At 42.0% G+C, this 20,062-nt stretch overlaps 3 protein-coding genes across 8 annotated transcripts in view; 2 read left to right on the forward strand and 1 right to left on the reverse strand.

The window, feature by feature from the left end:
- The window catches only part of ACSL5 (acyl-CoA synthetase long chain family member 5), a 37,285-nt gene extending 33,950 nt beyond the window's left edge, over positions 1–3,335 (forward strand). For all 3 annotated transcript variants that reach the window (XM_081189362.1, XM_081189363.1, XM_081189361.1), the window contains exons 19-21: positions 283–384; positions 1,718–1,789; positions 2,544–3,335. In XM_081189362.1, the coding sequence (XP_081045488.1) occupies positions 283–384; positions 1,718–1,789; positions 2,544–2,681 (312 nt within the window). In that variant the 3' untranslated portion in view covers positions 2,682–3,335. The remainder of the gene's footprint in view (positions 1–282; positions 385–1,717; positions 1,790–2,543) is intronic.
- Positions 3,336–5,048: 1,713 nt separating this feature from the next.
- On the reverse strand, positions 5,049–15,485 carry ZDHHC6 (zDHHC palmitoyltransferase 6). The gene is made up of 11 exons (XM_081189430.1): positions 15,330–15,485; positions 12,509–12,988; positions 11,246–11,337; positions 10,907–11,066; positions 10,055–10,216; positions 9,017–9,070; positions 7,758–7,925; positions 7,417–7,458; positions 6,834–6,979; positions 6,704–6,744; positions 5,049–6,091 (listed from the first exon to the last, which is right to left on the reverse strand). The coding sequence occupies exons 2-11, from the start codon at positions 12,773–12,775 to the stop codon at positions 5,988–5,990; spliced, it is 1,236 nt and encodes a 411-aa protein (XP_081045556.1). The 5' UTR covers positions 12,776–12,988; positions 15,330–15,485; the 3' UTR covers positions 5,049–5,987.
- Positions 15,486–15,819: 334 nt separating this feature from the next.
- VTI1A (vesicle transport through interaction with t-SNAREs 1A) overlaps positions 15,820–20,062 on the forward strand; it is a 238,464-nt gene continuing 234,221 nt past the window's right edge. The window contains exons 1-2 of one of the 4 annotated variants that reach the window (XM_081189434.1): positions 15,820–16,126; positions 18,458–18,516. In XM_081189434.1, coding sequence (XP_081045560.1) covers positions 16,033–16,126; positions 18,458–18,516 — 153 coding nt within the window. In that variant the 5' untranslated portion in view covers positions 15,820–16,032. The remainder of the gene's footprint in view (positions 16,127–18,457; positions 18,517–20,062) is intronic. The other 3 variants (XM_081189432.1, XM_081189435.1, XM_081189433.1) reach the window with 3 other exon arrangements.

Below are 20,062 nucleotides of genomic sequence, written 5' to 3' on the forward strand. Positions count from 1 at the left end.
CAGAGCTGTATCTTCAGCCACTGTGCTAACTAGTTTCTAGGGCCAGACAGTTTGATCAGAATGGTCAAGACACACACTGCTGCTGAGATGGGTGACTTGCGGGGACATAATGAAGGCCTAACAGATTGCATGATCATAGAAGCTAACTTCTTTATAGTATGACATGACCATTGAGATTCAAAGGAACTCAATGTGCCCAAGTGGAAATCTTTGGGAACGAATACATACAACACACCAACACCCATTTTTTTTCTGGAGTTTGAATGTTCATTCTTCCTACAGTCATTCTTGGTGAGTGTGGTGGTTCCTGATCCAGAGACCCTTCCAGAGTTTGCAGCAAAGTTGGGAGTTAAAGGTTCATTTGAGGAACTCTGCAAAAATACAGTAAGTGCCTTTCTCTCACTTTGTGAAGATCCAAGTTACTGAAGATAAAAGTTCATTCGGTAAACTTGAAGGGGAAATTGTCTGATTGTAAACTGGATTTCAGAGATCGATAATGAAAGAGCCAGTTTGCTTCTTGACTCTCACTTGGTGTTTGGATATGCAGTTTTGCATGCGGTGATATGAGTCTTTTGTGCCATAGCACATAAACTTGTAAATATCTGCTTCCTGCTAAAATTATTAATGTATACCCAATCCTACAATACAGCCTACTAAACTAGATTTAAGCAAGGTAGCTTTTAAACCAAGATGGGAGGAAATTGGATATGTGATTAGAACAGTTATTCTAAATTGTGTGTTGGAAACCTAGGCTTGTATTGTGGGTTAAGCGAGAGGAGCAGGCAATTATTATAATTACTTGTCACTGCAGTGAAAGTTTTTACTTTAGCAGCATTTTCATGTCTGAACTTGCATGTTAACTTCATATGTATCTTGAGTGTGCTGATTGATTAGAAAGTTGTGCTAATAAAACTCCCCATGTTCAAGCTTAACTCACACATTTGCTGAGGTGTGAACAACTGCGTGTTAAGAAATAGGCAGCAATCCTGGAAGTGAATTTTGTGAGAGTTCAGTATTTAATTTACATATAACCTCTCCCTTTGAGGTTTTTAAAAAGGCTTTTGAGGCAATAGTCCTTGTTTCTATTTTTTGTTCACAATACTTGCTAAGTGCATGGCTCTGTGAGGGTCTCTTCCCACTCCACCACCAAGCCACACAAATTCCTTAAGAATTAAACTGCTTTATGGTGTCAGGCTTTAACAACCAGCGGATTGGGCAGCTGTGGGTGGGAAAGAATGTGTGTTTGAGGTCTATACATTTCTCTCAGATTTCTAAAATCTGGTGCCTTCCTTAGCCTGCATGCACAGAACTGAACTCATTAAAATCCCAAGAAACACTTTCTAGCACAATGTGAGATTTGACTCCTGAAAAATACTTCTGCAGAACAAATGTGAATTCATTCCATAAAGTTAAGATTCGTAGAAAGGGAAAACCATTGGCTAAAAATATTCCACAATCATGCTGACTGGGATAGAGGGGTGACTTACACCAGTAACCTGCTTCTGGAAGTCTCTGTTCTTCACCGTGTTGCTACCATATATAGGTTAGTTACTGGTAAACATAAATCTGTTAAGATATTATGGTACTACTTGCATCGTTTCCAGGTCTGAAATGGGTTTGCATTTATGTAGTCTTAGTCTCTAAAGGCATTAAGATAAACTTATAAGTTTTTCAAACCCGCTAGTTTAAATCCTACCAATATATTTTCTGTTTCTAGGTAGTGAAGAAAGCTATCCTGTCAGACATAACCAGGTTGGGGAAAGAAGCTGGCCTCAAGTCATTTGAACAAGTGAGTATGTAGTTTGTTCAAGGCTATTGCTGTTATGTGGCTTCAAAGAGAATGAACTCTTAACGCGGAACTCCAGAAGTAGAGAGACGGGTTTGTGCATACTCTGTGTTGGAAAGAATGCATAAAACGGCTTATACAAAGATTTAAATCAGCACCATGGTGTTTCCATAGTGCTCTGCCCTTACCCCTTTACAAAAGGAATTGAGTGTCTGTCATAGATACTGGAGGAATAAGTTGGTCTTAAATCTCCGTACTTCTGTAAATGTGGAAATTTGTAAAAGTGAAAATTATAAATAAATAAGTCTCTGGACTTCCAAGAGGTTTCAAAGGTATCTTGTCATTCTGGGACATGTAGTTCAGATTTCTATCTCAAACTTTGATCTCTGACAAGTCCAGAGATCTGCTGCAATGCCTCTATTGATGTGGGGTAGGCATCCAACAGCCAAGATTATCACACCAGAAATCTGCATGATACGCTCCATACTGTAACAAATGGTTATAGAACTTTGCACCTAAGCAAAGGGGCACTTGGTGTGTTGTGAAATGGTGGCTGTCAACAACTAGCTCTTTTGATACAAAAACAAAATAGGGGTGGGGGCCTGTTTGAGGAAATACTACAGACTTCCTCGACCCCAAGGGCTTGAGAGTATAGCTTCTCAAAGGAAACAAGGGAACCTTGGTATAAGGCAAACTGTCCTACCTCAGACAAATGCATGAGGCACGATTATGACAAAAATATTGTCTCCACAACCAGGTGAAAGATCTCTACCTCCATCCAGAGATGCTCACAGTTGAAAATGGACTGTTGACTCCAACACTGAAGGCAAAGAGAGCAGAAGTATCCAAATTCTTCAGAAGTCAAATTGATGCCATCTATGCTGCTAATATGTAGTTAGGGGGCAGGGAGCCTCAGCTAATTGTATTTACAGTGAAAGCACTTGGTAGGCCCTAAACAGCTGAAAAATGAAGGACCTGAATCAACTAAGTGTCCTTTCCTCTTTAAAGAAAAACATGTTTGGCTAAGGTAGCAACTAGTTGTGGTGAATCTTGTGTAATATACTACGTTGTTCAAAAGGAACATGCCAGACTTTTATTCAGAGCAAAGCTGCCTTCCTGCCTCAGTGACTACTGTTGTCCCTTGTGATTTGTATAAATCTAAATGAAATGGGAAGAACTTGATGATAGTTGCCGTATGTGGAAGATAGTATGGGAAAGTAAGACGTCTCTTAAAATTATTGATTCTAACGGCCATAATGAGATTGTATAGGACCAGTATGCTTAAACACTAACTTAATCTTATTGAAAGGCTCTGCCCCATGTAATATAGTCTTGATTTGTACAGTCATTTACTCTAGCTTTGTATATGCTTTTGGAGAAAAAGCCATGAATGCCATCCTTCTGTGATGGGTGCTCAAATGCCTCATTGGCAATAAATGTACTTAATGCCTATTTTTTAAAGTCTGGGTATCCAAATTCCGCTAAGGCGCAAACTATTCCTGCTGGCTGAAAATGTATGTGAAAAATAAACTGATAGCACTTTCTGAAATTTGTGTCTTTTGACTTAGTACATCTTGTACCTCTCTGCATTCCATGAAGGTAAATATCCATTTCTCAATACGTGGAAGGATACTTCCCTTAAGCATGTATAAAATCTATTCCAAATTTAAGGGTTGGTTGTTGTTTTTCAGGGAGGGGGACATCTTGGATTTTCAAGACTGGTGCCTCATTTCCTGTACAGATTTAAGTTGCCCTTAATGTCAAAGGGCATGGTTATTAATCTGACCTTGGCTCTTACTGGTTACAAGTGCTCCAGCTCTCTTTGCAACTCCAAAAGCAAAGTGCTCAAAGATGGTTTCAGGGACAGGACTGTAGATGAGTAACTAGAGCACCTTTGATCTGTTGCAGCAGACTAGTAACAGTAGCCTGTGGTGAGAAATACAGGCATTAAACACAGCATACAAATGGGGGCCGGAGGATATAGAGGCGAGATCTGTCAGGGATGCTTTGCAACTTTTCCTATCAAAGCACCTCTTTCCCACCAAATCAGAGCTATTTGTTTATATTCTTTGAAGTATCATTGATCCTCTTCGCCATCAGTAGGGCTGCTTTATTATCTTAGTGGGTTTTCTTCTTGGTACAGTAGAAGCTACATTTGCTTTTGCCTAGCGTTGAGCACATAGGATTTGCTACAGTCGTAATCCAGTCTTTATAAAAACCCACAACTATCTGACTTCTCCTGTATCGAGAGTTTGGTTCTGGTTTTCAGACTTCACAGAAATACTGGTTTCTAAATATGTGATAGGTGCTCATTGCATTAAATCGCTCATTTAACCTGAAGATCAAAACAACACTGAGAAAACTAGTATCTACACGTGTACAACTAGCAGCTATCATGATTCTACATGCTTAGACTACACGGCTAAGCAGGGCTTTCAGAACCTGAACTGATGTCAACCAAATTTAGTCCAGCAGCATCTAGAAATTCTACAAGTATGACATGAGAAATGGGCAATAATTTTTGGTTGGGGAATATTAGTAGGTGATCTGGGAAGGATATTTAATTTGCGGGGGGTTGCCATAAAATCCAACCTGCCATTAAAATTATTGAGGGGAGGTGGTTGAACCAATTTGGAGCAGGAACTGTTGGGAAATGAAACTAAGGAGCTGGTTTGGATGATATATCTGGGGTGGTTTGAAAGAGAAGTGCCAAGTATTTCAGATGAGGGACAAAAGCCTGTAACTGCAAGTTTGCACATGCTAATTTATATTTACAGAACTTTAGAATGTGAATATTACAGAAGAGTGCTGGGTGTTGTCTTCGAAGTCCTTAGTGGCTCTCAGAATTTGGCTGCTTGCAGGACACACTTCTACCATGGCTGCAAAGAAAAAGTTTTAAGTGTGTTTTAAGTGCGATACACAATGTGACACTAGATGGCGATGGTGAGCCTTATGGAAAATTCAATGTATTTTTAAAAACTTTTTTTTTTTTTTAATAAAAAAAAGGATTTTCAGAATGTTTTTTATATGTGTGTAGATACACCCATGTGAATCTGCTGGGACTTTACAACCTTCACTGGAGGTCCTTCTGTTTCTCCCACCATTTGATGTTAGAAGGGGCAAGGAGAGCCTTTTCAGTTGTTGCACCCTGTGCTTAGAATGCCCCCCCCAAGAGAAACGCCACTAGTATAAACTTTCTTTTTGACACCAGAGAATAGTTTAGTTGTCCAAACATTACAACATCTTATAAAAATGGCTGTCATTGTTGTTCAGTTGGCTTTTATTGGCGTTGCTGTTTCTCCATGCATTTTATTGCTTTGATTACCGTATTTTAACTGTAACCTGTCCTATGCTGAGGGGCAGCTAACAAATTTCGTGAAAAAAATTAACACCCGTGGCCTATGAGAAAGAAGTTCAGACAACCAGAGGATTTGGCATAGGAAAGAGAAAAAAAAGGAGGTCCTGAGTTAAGACTACCTGCTTTAACATAGATGAACAAATGACCCATTGTTAATTCTCATCAACATACAACCTATTAAAGTCAATTTTCACATCATTCAGCCATCAGTGCAAACAGGAATAACTTAATGAAGGTACTACACATGCAATGTGGTATTGTGTCTTTAGGCTCACGACAAATATACAACTTTCTCTTTACTACAAAAATTTACTGCAAAAATTCTCCAGCAATTTAGCAGTAAGCTCACCTGCCACTATGCACCATAGAATAATAATACATACATAATACATGTGTGTGTGTGATTCTGGGGGGAAAATGCACATGATTTCAAAATTTAAAATAATCCTAGATATCAAATCTTTTACCAGCATTGGCGGTCACTACACGAAATGTTTTTTCCCAGCATCCAAGGTGGGGGTGAAAGGCCAATGGAATGTAATATAAAACAAGATACTTTTAAGTGAGCAGTACTAAAATTAAATACAAAGGAAAACAGGTCAAATGTTCTGTCCTGCAAAGTTTTAATATCAAAAGGCATTAATGGAATGGCTTTCTCCATTTTATAAATGGCAAAAAGTACTTAAGATTATGGCACTAGGGGAGCCATCCTTGTGAGCACTCACACATACAAAAACACTTTGCTATAGATTTATGAACTGAACAATGTACAGAACATTTCAAGTAAAAGGACAGTGGTCCAAAAGGAACCTTTCCGTTTCCAAAAGCAAGGCAGGGAAAGGGTTATCTTGTTTTCTTCTCCTTGTCCGACGGCTGATCCGTTTCAGAATCATACAGGCATTTCTCTACGCACCTCCTTGGAAACCAGCCTCTGATTCTGTTGCCATCTAGCAGTGAGAGAAAACAGCAGAAGTTAGCCATAAAACATAGCATTTCCCAGGCATCTTTACTTCCCTACCTCCCCAAATCATTGCAGAACGGGGGGGGGGGGCAAATGGGGTACTCTCCAGGTGATGCCGGCTGTTCTCTAAATGACAGAGGTCAAGCAATCTCTAACCAAAATAACACACTTGTCAGTTTATGGACAAGCAGTTAATATTCTGCTGAAATCTAGCCTAGATATGGTAAGTGTCAGCAGATGGGTGGTGAGCACATTGCTCTTGTTTGGGTCACTAGTAGATGCTGTGTCGATCCGATTCTCCTTTTCTGCAGGTTTTACATGCTGTTTGCAAGCTACTCTTAGGTTATCTTCGGAAGGCCTTGCCCTTAGAACTCGAGAACATGAACGCCTCATGTTTAGATAAATGTTTAATTTTTAATTGTATCAGACCCCCACACTTATTTCTCCAACCAGGGCCTGGTTCTGTTTCACACTGGTTCTGTTGTGTTTGGAAGCATTGAAAAGTAATGAATTTGGAAAATCAGTTTTGGATTAAATTGTAAGATTGAAATGAAACACTGTAGTTTAAAAAGTGCAATGCACACAAATGCAAAATTACCATCAGTTGCCGAGTCAATTTTGTCTCCATACATCCAGTGTCTGAAAGAGAATGAATAAATTAATTGGTAAGACTGTTCACCCCAGGATTATCTTTCAACGGAACTTTGAATAACAAAGTGAGTACTAACTTCAAGCCTCTGGTGGCTAAAATCTGATCCCCTTTGCGAAGCGAAATTCTTGGTTCTTCAGTGCATGGAGTCGTGATGAACGTCCTCAAGCCTTTGGTAAGAGGGCAACAGGCACCACTGTAGTCTTCTATTGCTTGGTACCGCACCTGAAGGTTTTGTCAGATTCTGTTAAAAATGCATTTCTTGATGCTACTTGCTGACTACAAAGTGCCTTATCCATGCTGAAAATGAGACATGAGCTCAGACTTCTGTTTCCGACTGGTGTTGTTCCTACTAGGGACCCACAGGAGTAATCAACTAAAAAAAAGATTGTGGAAGACTTGGAGGCCACAAAAAACTTTGGGGGGCCTGGAAAGTCCATGAGTTAGTTACCCCTCCTGTACAATATAGACTTATGCTTTATTCTGTAAGGAGACTATCACATGCCTAGCAAAAATGCTTCCCCGAAATATCACTGAAAACTAACTTCAAAATCCCATTATCTTACATTTAAAAAAAAAATTATATTAATATATTACCGTAATTCAGCCCAGGCATATTTCAGTGCAATATGCTAAAACACCAGCAGTGCAGACATACTTACACTTCTCACTCGCTTGTCTGCTTTTTGTTTCAGTTGCTCTATCTGCAAAAGAATACGTATAGGAGAATTAAGACTGGCCCAGTTCTGTGGCATTTTTGCTGGAATCATTAAATGGGTTGGAGATTGTTAACTTCCTGCTCTGAATGTATACTGAGGCATGTGGGGTTTTCTTTAGGGATTTACATTTTCTCCCCCCCCCCCCGTTGTTATTACTGTTAAACTGCTTTGAGTGTCTTTGGGGAAATAGACAGATAACATTTCACTGGAGTACAATTTCTCAGCTTTCAGTATAGTTAAGTTAATCTCATAGTGGGGGGAGGAGATGAAGAATAGTAGCTTACAGTCAAACTGTACTGATGGCAGCCTTCCTTTGTGAGCCACTCCAAGCCATCGCCCTCTGGGTTTCCAGACCATGTGAACACTTGCTTGAAGTTGTTCCACTTGCTTCCCAGGTCATACGGAAAAATAAAGGTCTCTCTTGTTTGGTAATATTGGATGCGGTCTTTGGCCTGCAAGTACAATGCGACAATAAAATCCTAAAGCTAGTTGTAGGCACAGCCTAAGGATTGTATGTACTTTAATATATAAGAAGCAGGAGAGAGTGAACGGTGGCTCATTTGCCTCAGAAGAAATCATGTGCAACTCCCAATGAAATGGACAGTGACCAGAAATAGAATTAAAAGGAGCTAGCACCCAGTGTACTTGTCAGGTGGAGGAAAAAAAGAGAAACCCAGTACTCAAAATTACATGCCAGGACATGGATAGCCTTCCACATATTGTGAACTCTTACAGCCTCAAATATCATGCCAGTGGTCTGGGATGATGTAAATTATAGACCAGTAACATGTGGTTTGCTACTCCTGTACTCGGGCAAAAGGAACCTATGAGGAATCAGAAGCATCACTACAATTTGCAGGGTCCTAAGGTAAGAGGCTGGCGGATTTAAGAACCAGAGGTAAGGAGCTATGATATATAAGTATCTAGGCAAATAAGCTTTTTAAGACTTTGTATTTTTAAGACCAAAAACAGATTATTATTATAGGTTGAGGTTCTTTATGTAATGATGTAGAGATTAAATGAATCAACTTTTGCCCAGAGAGATGGCTGTGGAATTTTATGTGAAATATCAAAAATGAGCATTTTTAAAAGACGTAATAATAAGAAAATTTCCATTTCAAAATTGCTTCCATTTCAGTATAACACTAACTTTGGTTTTACTAATTTGAGTTGCTTTTGTAAACTACAAATGTTTCACATTTGTACATCTTGAACAAATATTATCTAATACAAGTAAGCATTAAATTCTTTATATTATACTGACCTCTAGTGATACAGTCACAGTGAGTATTAAAAGACTATTTCCAGTTTCTGGAGCTGCTGCTCACTTTATTGTCTGGATACACAACACATATACAGTATTGCTTAAGTGTGGGAAACACTCATCAATTCAGTGGAAGAAGTAGCCTTGTCTTTATGGAGGGAAGCATCTGCAAAGGTTTCCCTCCATTCAATTAAAAAGGGGGGGGGGAAATCTTTCTCAGCTGACCGAGCAGCTCTAATGCAAAATATATTTTTAAAATGCATCAGAACAAAACCCTACCTTTTCTTCAATCCATGATTCTATTGAAGTTTTGTTTCTTAAAATGACTTTCAACTGAAAAAGAAAAGGAGAGAGATTTATCTGCAGAAGTGTATCAAACCAAAATCACTTAACAGGGTCTGCATTCAGGACCCTACAGAGAAACGTTTTTGTGAATTATATTCCTTCATTTATGTGGGATATCTCTAGATCGCTCTTTCTTCAAAAAAGCTCAGAGCAATGTACATCAAAATAACACAAGGAATATAACAGTATATATAATGTAACATTGTAGGTATTTGGGTTATAGTGATTTGCCATACCTACATTGCTTCTGAGGAGTAAATATTCTATTATCAGATTACAAAAACCTGTGCAAATAAAAATACTGTCAGGTGACATCTGAAAGCCATCAATGAGGGAGACAGACAAACAAACAACTCAGGTGAGATTATTCCAGATGTGGGGCCTACCAAGTAAATCATGGTGGAACCACAAGTTGAGCCTTCCACCCCCTGCTTGATCTTAAGGATGAAATGTTTCATCATCAGAATAGACATAGAGAAAAAGCAACTTTCTAAAAGCTCAACCAGTTAAGACTACTCTCTGAATTGTTCACCTCTATAGCCATGGTTGGGAACCTCTATTACATGGGTCTAACTAGGCCCAGGAGGAGTCTGAATCAGGCATGTGACTGTTTTCCCAAACCACTCTGACCTGCCCAACACTTGGGGGGATTGTAATGATGCGACTGGGATGGGCTGCACTACTTAGCTGCCCCTCCGGAATTCCCAAGTACGACTGAAGAAGCCCATCAGAGCCGATCAGCTGATGAGAGCTGACAGCGAGCTTGCTGAATGAGTGCTGTCCGCCTTGATCAGCTGATTGGCAATGACACACACCTTTAAAGGAGCTCATCTCAGCACCAAAAGATGACCCAGAAGACACAATGATTTGCAATATAACAAGGCTTAAAGAATCCTCCCCCCATCATGGGTTGGTGCCCTACCAAAATCTCAGAGATTTCAGCCACTTTGTAAGATAAACCATCAGACTCACCTGGATAACAAACAACATACCAACAGCTATAGTTGTTCCCAGTGCCAGCCCCAAAGCAAATAAAGATGCAGCAAATGCAGACAACCCAAATGGGATGATTGGGCGGGGGTCTCTTCTGGCGGCACTCATATCAATCTTGACAGAACTCCATCCAAAGGATACCTATGAAAGGAAACCAAGAACGGCAATTCAGGCAAATTGCTGACTGAAGAAGCAAACAGTAGGAATCTTTCCTCTGCATGACAGTATTTTGGCAGTGCCTCAAAACTCACTGAGAAATTTTACTACACGCCTAAGCAAGTTGAGCATCTCAGAAATTATGTCTTGCCTGAAGAACATATTTGGTGCGGTCCCCATTTTAAAAAAGACAACCCAAGCTTGAACAGATGGCACACACGCTATTTTGTGCTAAGTACCACTGGGGGAATCTGATCTCCCAAACTCAGAAAGAACTTTTGAATGCATTGATTACATTACAAAGTCTCTCTCTTATTAATATGCTTTGGTTTGCTCTCCTTTTCTACTCAAGCTTAATTTATTAATTGCTTTCAAACATTCTCAGTATTAAGCTGTGCCTGTGAGATTATTTGCAGATAAGCAGAAAAGCCAACTTGTGGTCAGAAAAAAATAACAAAGAGGACACAGTCTAGACATGGGACAAAGCAAAAGTCACATGTTTACGAAGAGACAGCAGCAGTACTGGTGCCAGGATGGCATGCATTTGATCACACGACAAATGACACCTGTTATATCTGCAGATGTAAAACACGGTAGGGTTAAAGAGGGATGGAGCACCTATATTTCCAGACGTTAATTAACTCAATTCTGTAGATGTCAAGAGCTTTTTCTTACCCTGTTATAAAGCTGAGTGTACATGGTCATGACAAAAATGAAAGCAGCATGGATACATCCAAGAGGGGCTAGCAGAAGAAAGAGAGTGAAGGAGGCATGATTCTGAAACCCACAGCAGTTATTGATCCAGGGACAGTGATGGTCCATCTTCATCACACACCTAAGAAGCAATCCAAGTTTAATAGTCCTGTTCAACAAACACACCACCAGCCAGTCCTTCCTACTCCCAATCACTAAAGCTTAATTAGTGGCCACTTCCAACCCCATTTTTAGCAGATCTGGGTATTATACGATTATTAACCGAGCACTTGAACAATATACAAACATAAGCAGTTGTACCTGTTACACTTTCGGCAGTGATGAGAGCGGGGAGCCTTGTAAGACTGGCATATTTTACAGTACTGTAGATACATGCAGTCCTGAGAGTTTTCCTCAAAAACAGAAAAAAGAAGGCAAATAAGGAGCAAGTCTCTAACGTATAGTCTATATACTTTCTTTTGCTATTCTGTCTGGGTGTAGCTTCCTCTCTAATTGGGTTGAGCAGTCATGAGATGGCAATCTCAACCTTTACCCATAAAATCCCCCTGCACTACCAACTTTGCAGGAGAATTCAGTATATTATATTCATTTGCATAATTAAGCACCAATCCCCACAAGTATTAACATTTCCACTTGTGCTATGGGGCACCAGAAATTTACAGAAGATAAAACTGAAATTCCTAGGCCAGCAGTGGGAAACCTGTGGCCCTACAGATGTTGCTTGACTCCATCTCCCACCAATCCTGGGCAGCATGACCAATGGTGGGTGAATGATGGGTACTGTAGTCCTTTAGGATCTGGAGAACCAAAGGTTCCTGTCCTAGGCATTAGTCCTGTTGTTGTTTTTCCCAACATCTTTCTTCCTTTACAGTCCTAGTAAGTAAATACACATTAAATTAGGCTGTATGTCCCACTTTGGTCAACAGGACTTATTTACAAGGACGCCACCAGAAACGGAACCTGTTTCTAAACCATCTTGTTCCAAGGAAAGAAGATTTTGAACGTTCCCCTTAAAAGAAAGTAATTTGACTGGCAGCTAATGCACAGTCAGTACACCTTGTCACCTGGAGGCAATTTTTACTCACCAGAGGCCACCAGGTGATCACTGAATTTGACTTCACATATGTGGTGCTGATTTCATACTCAACAAACATTGCTCAAGATGCAGATAGGTAGCCGTGTTGGTCTGCCATAGTCAAAATAAAAAAATTCCTTCCAGTAGCACCTTAAAGACCAACTAAGTTAGTTCTTGGTATGAGCTTTCGTGTGCATGCACACGAAAGCTCATACCAAGAACTAACTTAGTTGGTCTTTAAGGTGCTACTGGAAGGAATTTTTTTATATTGCTCAAGATGGTGACTGAGTTATCGGTGAGTTTCCTATGGTGCTCTGCGAAAATTCAGCTCCCATCTTGACCCGATTCTACAGATAATAAAACTAGGTCCAGAGATCCTGTTCTAGGCTAGGATCTGGTAGGTTTGGGAAGGAGGCTGTGATCACACACACACACACACACACACACACACAAAGTGAAGGGTTAAAAAAGATATCTCATTTGCTTACTGGTTTCCATCCAAAGGGAACGTATCCAGGCCCAATAAACATGGCATTGAAGTAATTGTAGAGAATCATAACAGTCCAATTGATGAGCATGATGAAATTGATACTTCCTCCTGTTGTATCCAAAGGCCAGTACCACAGAACAGCATCGATCATAGCCATGGCAGAACATATTGCTATTACACTGAGAGCTATGATGGGGCCCCAGTGGCACAGTCGCTTCAGTTCATGGAGATTTTCAAACCTGATAACTGAACAAAGCATTCCCATTTTGCAACAACGTGAATTCCTATTTCAGGTGGTTCCTTTCAGGTATATGTTTCCACTTGTCATAAGTTTTCATCTCTATAGCAATGGTTACATGTCCAAATAGCAAGTGCAAAGTAGCTGGAGTTAAGCCATTTGCGGTTATCTGGTAGACTCATCAGGTGCAGAAGTTCTTCAGCATGAGTGTCTGAAGGAAAGGCTGCCTCTACCACACACCTAAACAGAGGGAGAAAAAGTAAACAATAGTAATAACAATACTTTCAAAGATAAATTATTTGGATTAGAAACAAAAACAGCTTGACAAATGTAGCGCTGCTTCTCACACAGGCTCAGTTCAGACATAACAATATCAGACCCACAGTTTATTGGCTTGAAAATGAGCCATGTGTCCTTCAGACTTCGTCCTTGTGCCCTTCATTCCCTCTTCTGCTTATTGCCCAGCTCTCAGATTGTTAAAAAGCACCATTTAACATGAAATCTGATTCATCTATGGAATAAGAACAGTCACAAGCTATGATACTGCTTTTGGTTGGGGGGGGGAGGGGGCAAACCAAACCAGACAATAGCCCTCCTGTCTATTCTGACCCATCTGGTATACACAAAAACAGCTATTTATTTAAGGAAATGAGGCACAATTATTTCACTAAGCAGACAGAACAATCTTCCTGTTTCTGAGTTACTCGTCTCAGCCTGTTCTTGAAAGCATAAGGAACTCATCTTGCTGTATCCTCAGTACTTCTTGGCAAGGATTCCAAGAAACGTGAGACTAGAATCATGTGTCCGATGGGGCTATCTTTCTTCAAAGGGATTTTGAGACTCTGGTAGTTTGTGATGTGACCGTGGGTTCAGCTTTTCAAAGAAAAGGAGATTTGGTAGCACATACCCCTTGAAGGTGCTTAAACAGCTATTTGGATTTCAGCCACTGCTTCCAGTCCATTCAGCTAGTTATGTTTCCCTCTTGGTAATGTACAATGAAAGAATAAGGTGTCCATCAGGCACCTGTACATTTAAAGTGAGTTTGCATTATAACAGATGAGAGCGAAACAGCAGAGGCAACATTCAGCCTGTCATTAAATATAATCAATGTATGGAACACACACTATTTCTTTTGCACAAGTTAAATACTAAATAACCAAACTGCTTAACAGAGTGATTTATTTATTTGTGGCCTTTGCACACAAATTGTGAAAGTTAAACTTCTTTTAAGCCCCAATTGCCTACTGGCAAATATATTGTTGTATTTTGTTACAGGATATTGCTGACTTCCAGTCAGTTAACAGAAGAGACCAAGAAACTATTACAACTCTACATCAGTTACATCTGAATCACATAATCTACCTACTTCAGGGAGTTACTCAACTTTAGGTGGAGCTTCCAGAACAGAGAGGGTGAGGTTTGCCCAGAGCAGGTAGTTCTTACAATTTTTCCCTAACAACATATGAACAGCTATGAGAAATTTGGGGAATACTTATTGTGGACCTTGTTGTGGAAAATGTCCTCATAACTTGCTGCTACTATGTCTGCTCCCACATTCTGCTTGGCCTCCGGACTATCTACGTTGCCTTGGTCTTTTCGTACAAGTATCGAATCCACCCTTAGAAGCTTGCAGAATTTTTGGCTTCCAAGAGTCAATTTCACCATTCCACTTGGCAGTATGAAAACACTAAAGGAGAAGCTACTTAGTTTCAGGCCAAGGGCCTGGAACACAAAATAAAGGGAAATGTGACAAAGCTGCCCCCATTCTAGCTTACTAGCACTGAACTGCACAGCGAAGGAGAGAAGTCTGTAAAATGCTGGAGAAGGAGAAGGAGAATTTATTACTTAAACCTCGCCCATCTGGCTGGGCCTCCCCAGCGACTCTGGGCGGCTCCCAACAGAATATTAAAAACACAATAAAGCATCAAACATTGAAAACTTCCCTAAACAGGGCTGCCTTCAGATCAAGCAATGTGATGTGAGGAGCACAAACACAAAACTTTCTGCAAATAACTAAAAAAAGAAATCCTACTTAAGAAAGCCACTGGATGGTTTCTTTAAGCCGTCAGAGGCTTTTTTTCCCAGGGCTTGTTGCCATGGCGTTGGTCTCTCCATGAGAACTCTCTAATAAAACCCAAATAAACGGCTAATAATTAAATGCATCCCTGAAATACGCGGCCAGAGAAAAGAGGGAGCAGGTCTTGCACCCGCTAACTAGGGCCTCTCGGCATTTCGGTCTCTTAGAGGATGCGCAACAGGCAGCAGTTCCACAGGTGAAACGGCAGAGGAAGGAAAAGCGCTATCTGTTGGGTGCCTGCCTGCCTGTCTGGCAGCAATCGAAGACCCAGAAAGAAAGAGGCGGAAACCTCATGGCCAAAGCTGGAGAGGATGAAGGGGTCGAAAGGAAGCCAGGAGAGCGGGGCGAAGGCAGGTCGCGACGCAGCCGCTCCTCCGTCCCGCCCTCCTGCTCTCCCCAGGGGCTGAAAGGGATTCCTCTGGGATTCCTTGGCAGAAGAGAACGAGGAGGGTCGGGTGGCTCCGCGGCCGCCCTTCCCGCCCGGGGCAGAACAAGGCGCCTTACCCGCGCAGGGCGAGGGTCACTCCAGCCAGAGGCTCCGCCGCGTCCTCCCGAGACGGCGCCCGCCAGCCATGCCCCGCGCGCCGCCTCCGCTTGCTCGCTCTCTCGCTTGCTCCGCGCGGCCACTTCCCCGGGGCACCTTGGTAGGACCCGGACAGAGAACCCTCCGCTTCCGCCCTCACTCCGTCGCGCCCTCACCAACCTGGCAGGTGCGCTCGGAAATATGTCCCTCAAATACAAGCAGCGCACATTTTCCGTGCCGTCGGGATAAACGGGATCCGAGGGAGCCGCTGTTCTGTGGCGGGGAGCGAGCAAGTTGAGCTCTCTGCCCATGCTCGGACTAACTTGCGAGGCCGATTCCGCCCGCCGCCTGTTTTAAGAGGCTTCTAATTTTAGAAGCCGAGCAGCTTCTTTGCCAGGAGAGGTTGGAAACGGGCGAAGGCGGTCGGGCGGTCCAGCGGAACCTTGCCTCGCGGCCGGCGGATCCGTGGGGGAATGTTGTTGATGGAGCGCAACCCGGAAGTCTAGCGCTGACAGGAGCAGCGGCGAGCAGCTGAGGCGAGTTTGGTTTCCTCGGCTGCCGGCGGTGGTGGAGAAGGAGGAGGACGACGAGGAGGAAGAAGGTCCCGTCAACTCGCCTCTGTTTCTCAAAGGGCCGTTTCGCCTGGGCTTTCCCCCCTCCAAACCAGACTTCTCCGCTGCCACGATGTCCTCCGATTTCGAGGGCTACGAGCAGGACTTCTCGGTTCTCACCGCGGAGATTACGAACCGCATCGGGAAGGTGCCCAAGTTGCTCGGAGGTGAGCGGTGGCGGCTGAGGAGGGTTCGCCTCCCGGCTGCGGCACCTCTTGGTCTCTCCTGCGCTGGCGACCCTGACTGCTTTCGGGTGTGAGGCCAAAAGAAGAGCCGGTGGCCCCTTTTAGTCCAGCAGCCTGTTTCCTCCATGTCTGTCTACGGGAAGCCCGCAAGCAGGACATCAGCAGAATAGCTCCCATCTCTCTGAGGCTGGGTGGGTGGGCTACTCCAGAGTCCGGACAAGCTGCCCCACTCTCTTTCTGTTGAGTCCTATCAGTGCCGGATTTACGTACTGTATAAGCTAAACAAGCTATAGCTTAGGGCCCTACTCTCTTGGCCCTCCTCAAAAAATTTCACTATTAATATACTTCTTCTTAACTGTATTTCAGTTCAACAATTACTTTGATAAAATACATATTTTGTTATGTGCAGATGGGTTTAGATATCTATCAGGTAATGGGGTCCTTTATATATCCAGCTGTCCTTGGTCAACAACAAATGGTCGCTGTTTTTTGTTTTGAGTGGTAATTTATGGAAATTACCACTCAACACAAAAAACAGTGACCATTTGTTGTTGACCAAGGGCAGCTGGATATATAAAGGGCCCCATTACCTTCAGTAGCTAGGGCCTCATCAAACCTAAATCAGGCCCTGGTGCTAGTTATTGATCCATTTTGCTGCTTTTCGTCAGTGTACGGTCCTTAAAATCAAGTTCTTTCTCAGATCTGTAGCCAGTCCGGTTGTTGCTAGTTGAACGCACCATTACAGAAAACCGTATAATGCCCTATGTACACCTGTTTTGAAGTAAGGCCTTCTGACTTCCAAGTAAGTGTGCAAAGAATTGCAGCCCCAGAGCCTATTCAAACAAGTGCCTACCTGGAGAGGGTGGCTAGTGCCAAGTGGAGGCCAGCGTTCTTGCGTCAGCACAAGCCACTGTCAGCAGCCATCCTATCTAGGTCAGCCTGTGCTACTTGATAGATGTGAAAGACCAAAGAATTAATCCCAAATAGCTGAAGACAAGTTGTGATGTGGGAGGGACATGTGAGTAATGAGATGAGAATAGTGGTGTAGTGGATAAGGGAGCATCGGAACTGCAGCTCTGGGACTTTTTCCAGAGGAGATGTGATGGCATCCTCTGCCAGAGCAGCTTTTAGGTTTGATTGTGACACATTAGCATGGAAAAAGTCATGCACTTTATTAGGCTCAGCATGATTGGAATCCTATACATGGTCTCCTGGGAGTAAGCTCCAGTGAACTTAGTGGTGCTGACTTCTGACTGCAAAGACTTAACCAGAGCTTTGACAAAAGATCTTCAGCCAGCTGAAATGCAACCATTAGATTTTAATTAGAAATGCAGACAATCTTGCAGAGAGATATTGCCATTTGCATTGCTAACATTGCGTGAAAGAATAATAATAATTAATAAATAAATTTTTTAAAAATAAAGCAAAAAAACTAAATTAATTTAATTTGGTTTGATTTGATTTGTAATAATTTGGAAAATTAATAAAAATAATTTGAAAAAAATAAATAAAGCAAAAAGGCTCTGTTTTTAAACCAGGTTTATCCCAGGACGCTATGCCCAGGATTGCAGTCTGGCTGGTTGTATCAAATTAGGTATTATGCTATGTACTACTGCTCTTTGGTATGCATATAATAATGGGTCAATATATTTGGACTCTCCTTGGGAATACTATGATGAACTCATGTACTTCAAAATGTACCACAACACTGCTGAATGAAAATAAACAATGTTGGGTTAAAGTAGACTTTCCCAACCTCCACCAGGCCTGCTGGATCAGCCCAAAGGCTGATCTAGTCCAAAATCCCATTCCCCCAGTGGCCAACCATATGCCTATGAGAAGACTGCAAGCAAGACCTGAGTGCAACATCACTCTCCCTACTTGTTTGATTACAAATTGCATCTGCCCTGCATATTGGCTGTGTATTCTGGAACTGATTGGAGTTGTAATCCAAAACATCTGGAAATCAAAAGAATTTGGGTGTGTGGATTAAAGGCTTAAAAAAACCCCACAGTTGTGTAGTAGGGCCAGACTCTCGCCTTACAAAATACTCCAAAGATATGATCATTAACTCAAAATCCATGGTTAATAATAGTACAGAGTCCCAGAAAATAAACACCACACCTTTCTCCAGGCACACACAAACAAAAACTTGAGTACCACAAACGTACCCAAAAGAGACACCCACCTTTCACACGAGTTAAGCTGCAAGAGTCTGTTGCTCTCCAAATGACAGAGGAAGATGAAATGAGTATAGAAGCTCACATTAACAGAACTGTTTTCACTGGTGCTCCCCCCCCCCTTTGCTTTCAGATGAGAAGAAGCAAATGGTTTCAAATGTGGAGAAGCAGCTGGAAGAAGCAAGAGAGTTGGTAAGTTCTCAGTTCTGCAGAAGTGCTGCCATATGAGATTGGGAGCAGGGTACATTGGTGTGTAGAGGTCCTTGCTTTGGATATTCATTGCCTATTTCTCAGATAATGTCCATCTTTTATTAGAGGTGGGGAGTAGCTCATGGAACGTTCCAAATGTCAAGGTATGGGCAAGCAGACGAAAGACAACAGAAGTAGCTGCAGAAGACTTGAGAGGAGGCAAAATATCCAAGAAGCTTACTGGAAGAGGCAACAAGAAAATGAAAAGATCCTAAAATGAAAGAGTGTTGGAATATAGTTTTGGCAAACAGTTAATCTCATGCTGAGAGATGGGAGTGAACTCGAACTCTTTGTTGAGTTTGATGGCACCAGTGCAACTACTTTCTCAGCAGTTCACACACTGAGTCATACAGGTGAGCAGTACAGCATGATTGGCTGGTTGCATCTGCTGGAAAACTAGCACTGACTATACAGCAGAACTTTTTATCTAGGGAGAAGAGGAACAATATAGGCATAATGATACTGTACAGGATTTCCCCATTATCCTGTTCTTAATTTTGAGGGGTTTGGGTAAGCCTAGATTGTCCCACAAATGTGGGAAAGGACTACAAACCTTAAAAATTCCTCCAGAGGGTGACCAAAAAACCCAGGGAAGGTGTTTAACATTGTGGAGGCTGTGTTAGAACAAGCAACTTGTCTGGATCTCGTCGTAGCTTGGCTAGAATGAGGAGTGGTTAAGAGATAATTGTAGGAAGAAAGCAATGATGGGTAGGTGATCGGCTGTGAATGCTCTTTTTGTGTGAACTGTGCATGTTTTGAGCGTATTACAGTTGACAATGAACTACTGGCTCACAGATCTCTCCCTAGTCAAATCTGCTTCCTGACATAGACTTTGAAGCACACAGATCTAACTGGAAATCTGTGTGTTACTGACTTTACATCAAAACTCAGTAGCTATGTAAAAGCATGACTGTTCTTTTTGTTTTGTTTTTTTGGTACCTCCTGTTTGTGTTTCCATGTAATCAGGGGTCACACAATGTTTGTTTCTCTTGACATGCTTCATTGCCTTGTCACTGACATCATACTGTGCCTCTATGCAAGATCCGGAACAATTCTCTGCTCCCCATCCCAGCTCCAACTTTGAAGCTGGAGCAGGTGCTGGGTTTTCTAATTTAATTGCTTTACATTAGAAAAGGTAGGAGGTGGTGGTCACTGGTTTGGCTGCAACCTTGAATCAGGGAGCAAAGCAGTGCGTATATATGCCTGCTGCATTGTTGAGGTCATGGGCGTAGTAAATAACTAAACATACTTAACTAACTGACCAGTTGCATTGGAGATAATTCAGTTCTGCCACCCCCTAGCATAAAGCCTGCCAATAAATCCTGGCTATGCCCATGGTTGGGGTGCACAGAGGCTAGTCAAGGGTCTCAGCTACACGGGTCAATGATAACGTTATAAGTGTGTTATAAAAATGTGACACCAGATGGTGCTGTAGAGCTGCAACCCAAAGTCAATGGTAATTCACATTGGGTTTTCATATTTTTTAAAA

The sequence above is a fragment of the Podarcis bocagei genome (genome assembly GCF_964188305.1).
Source record: "Podarcis bocagei genome assembly, chromosome: 4".
Classification (NCBI taxonomy): Eukaryota; Metazoa; Chordata; class Lepidosauria; order Squamata; family Lacertidae; genus Podarcis; species Podarcis bocagei.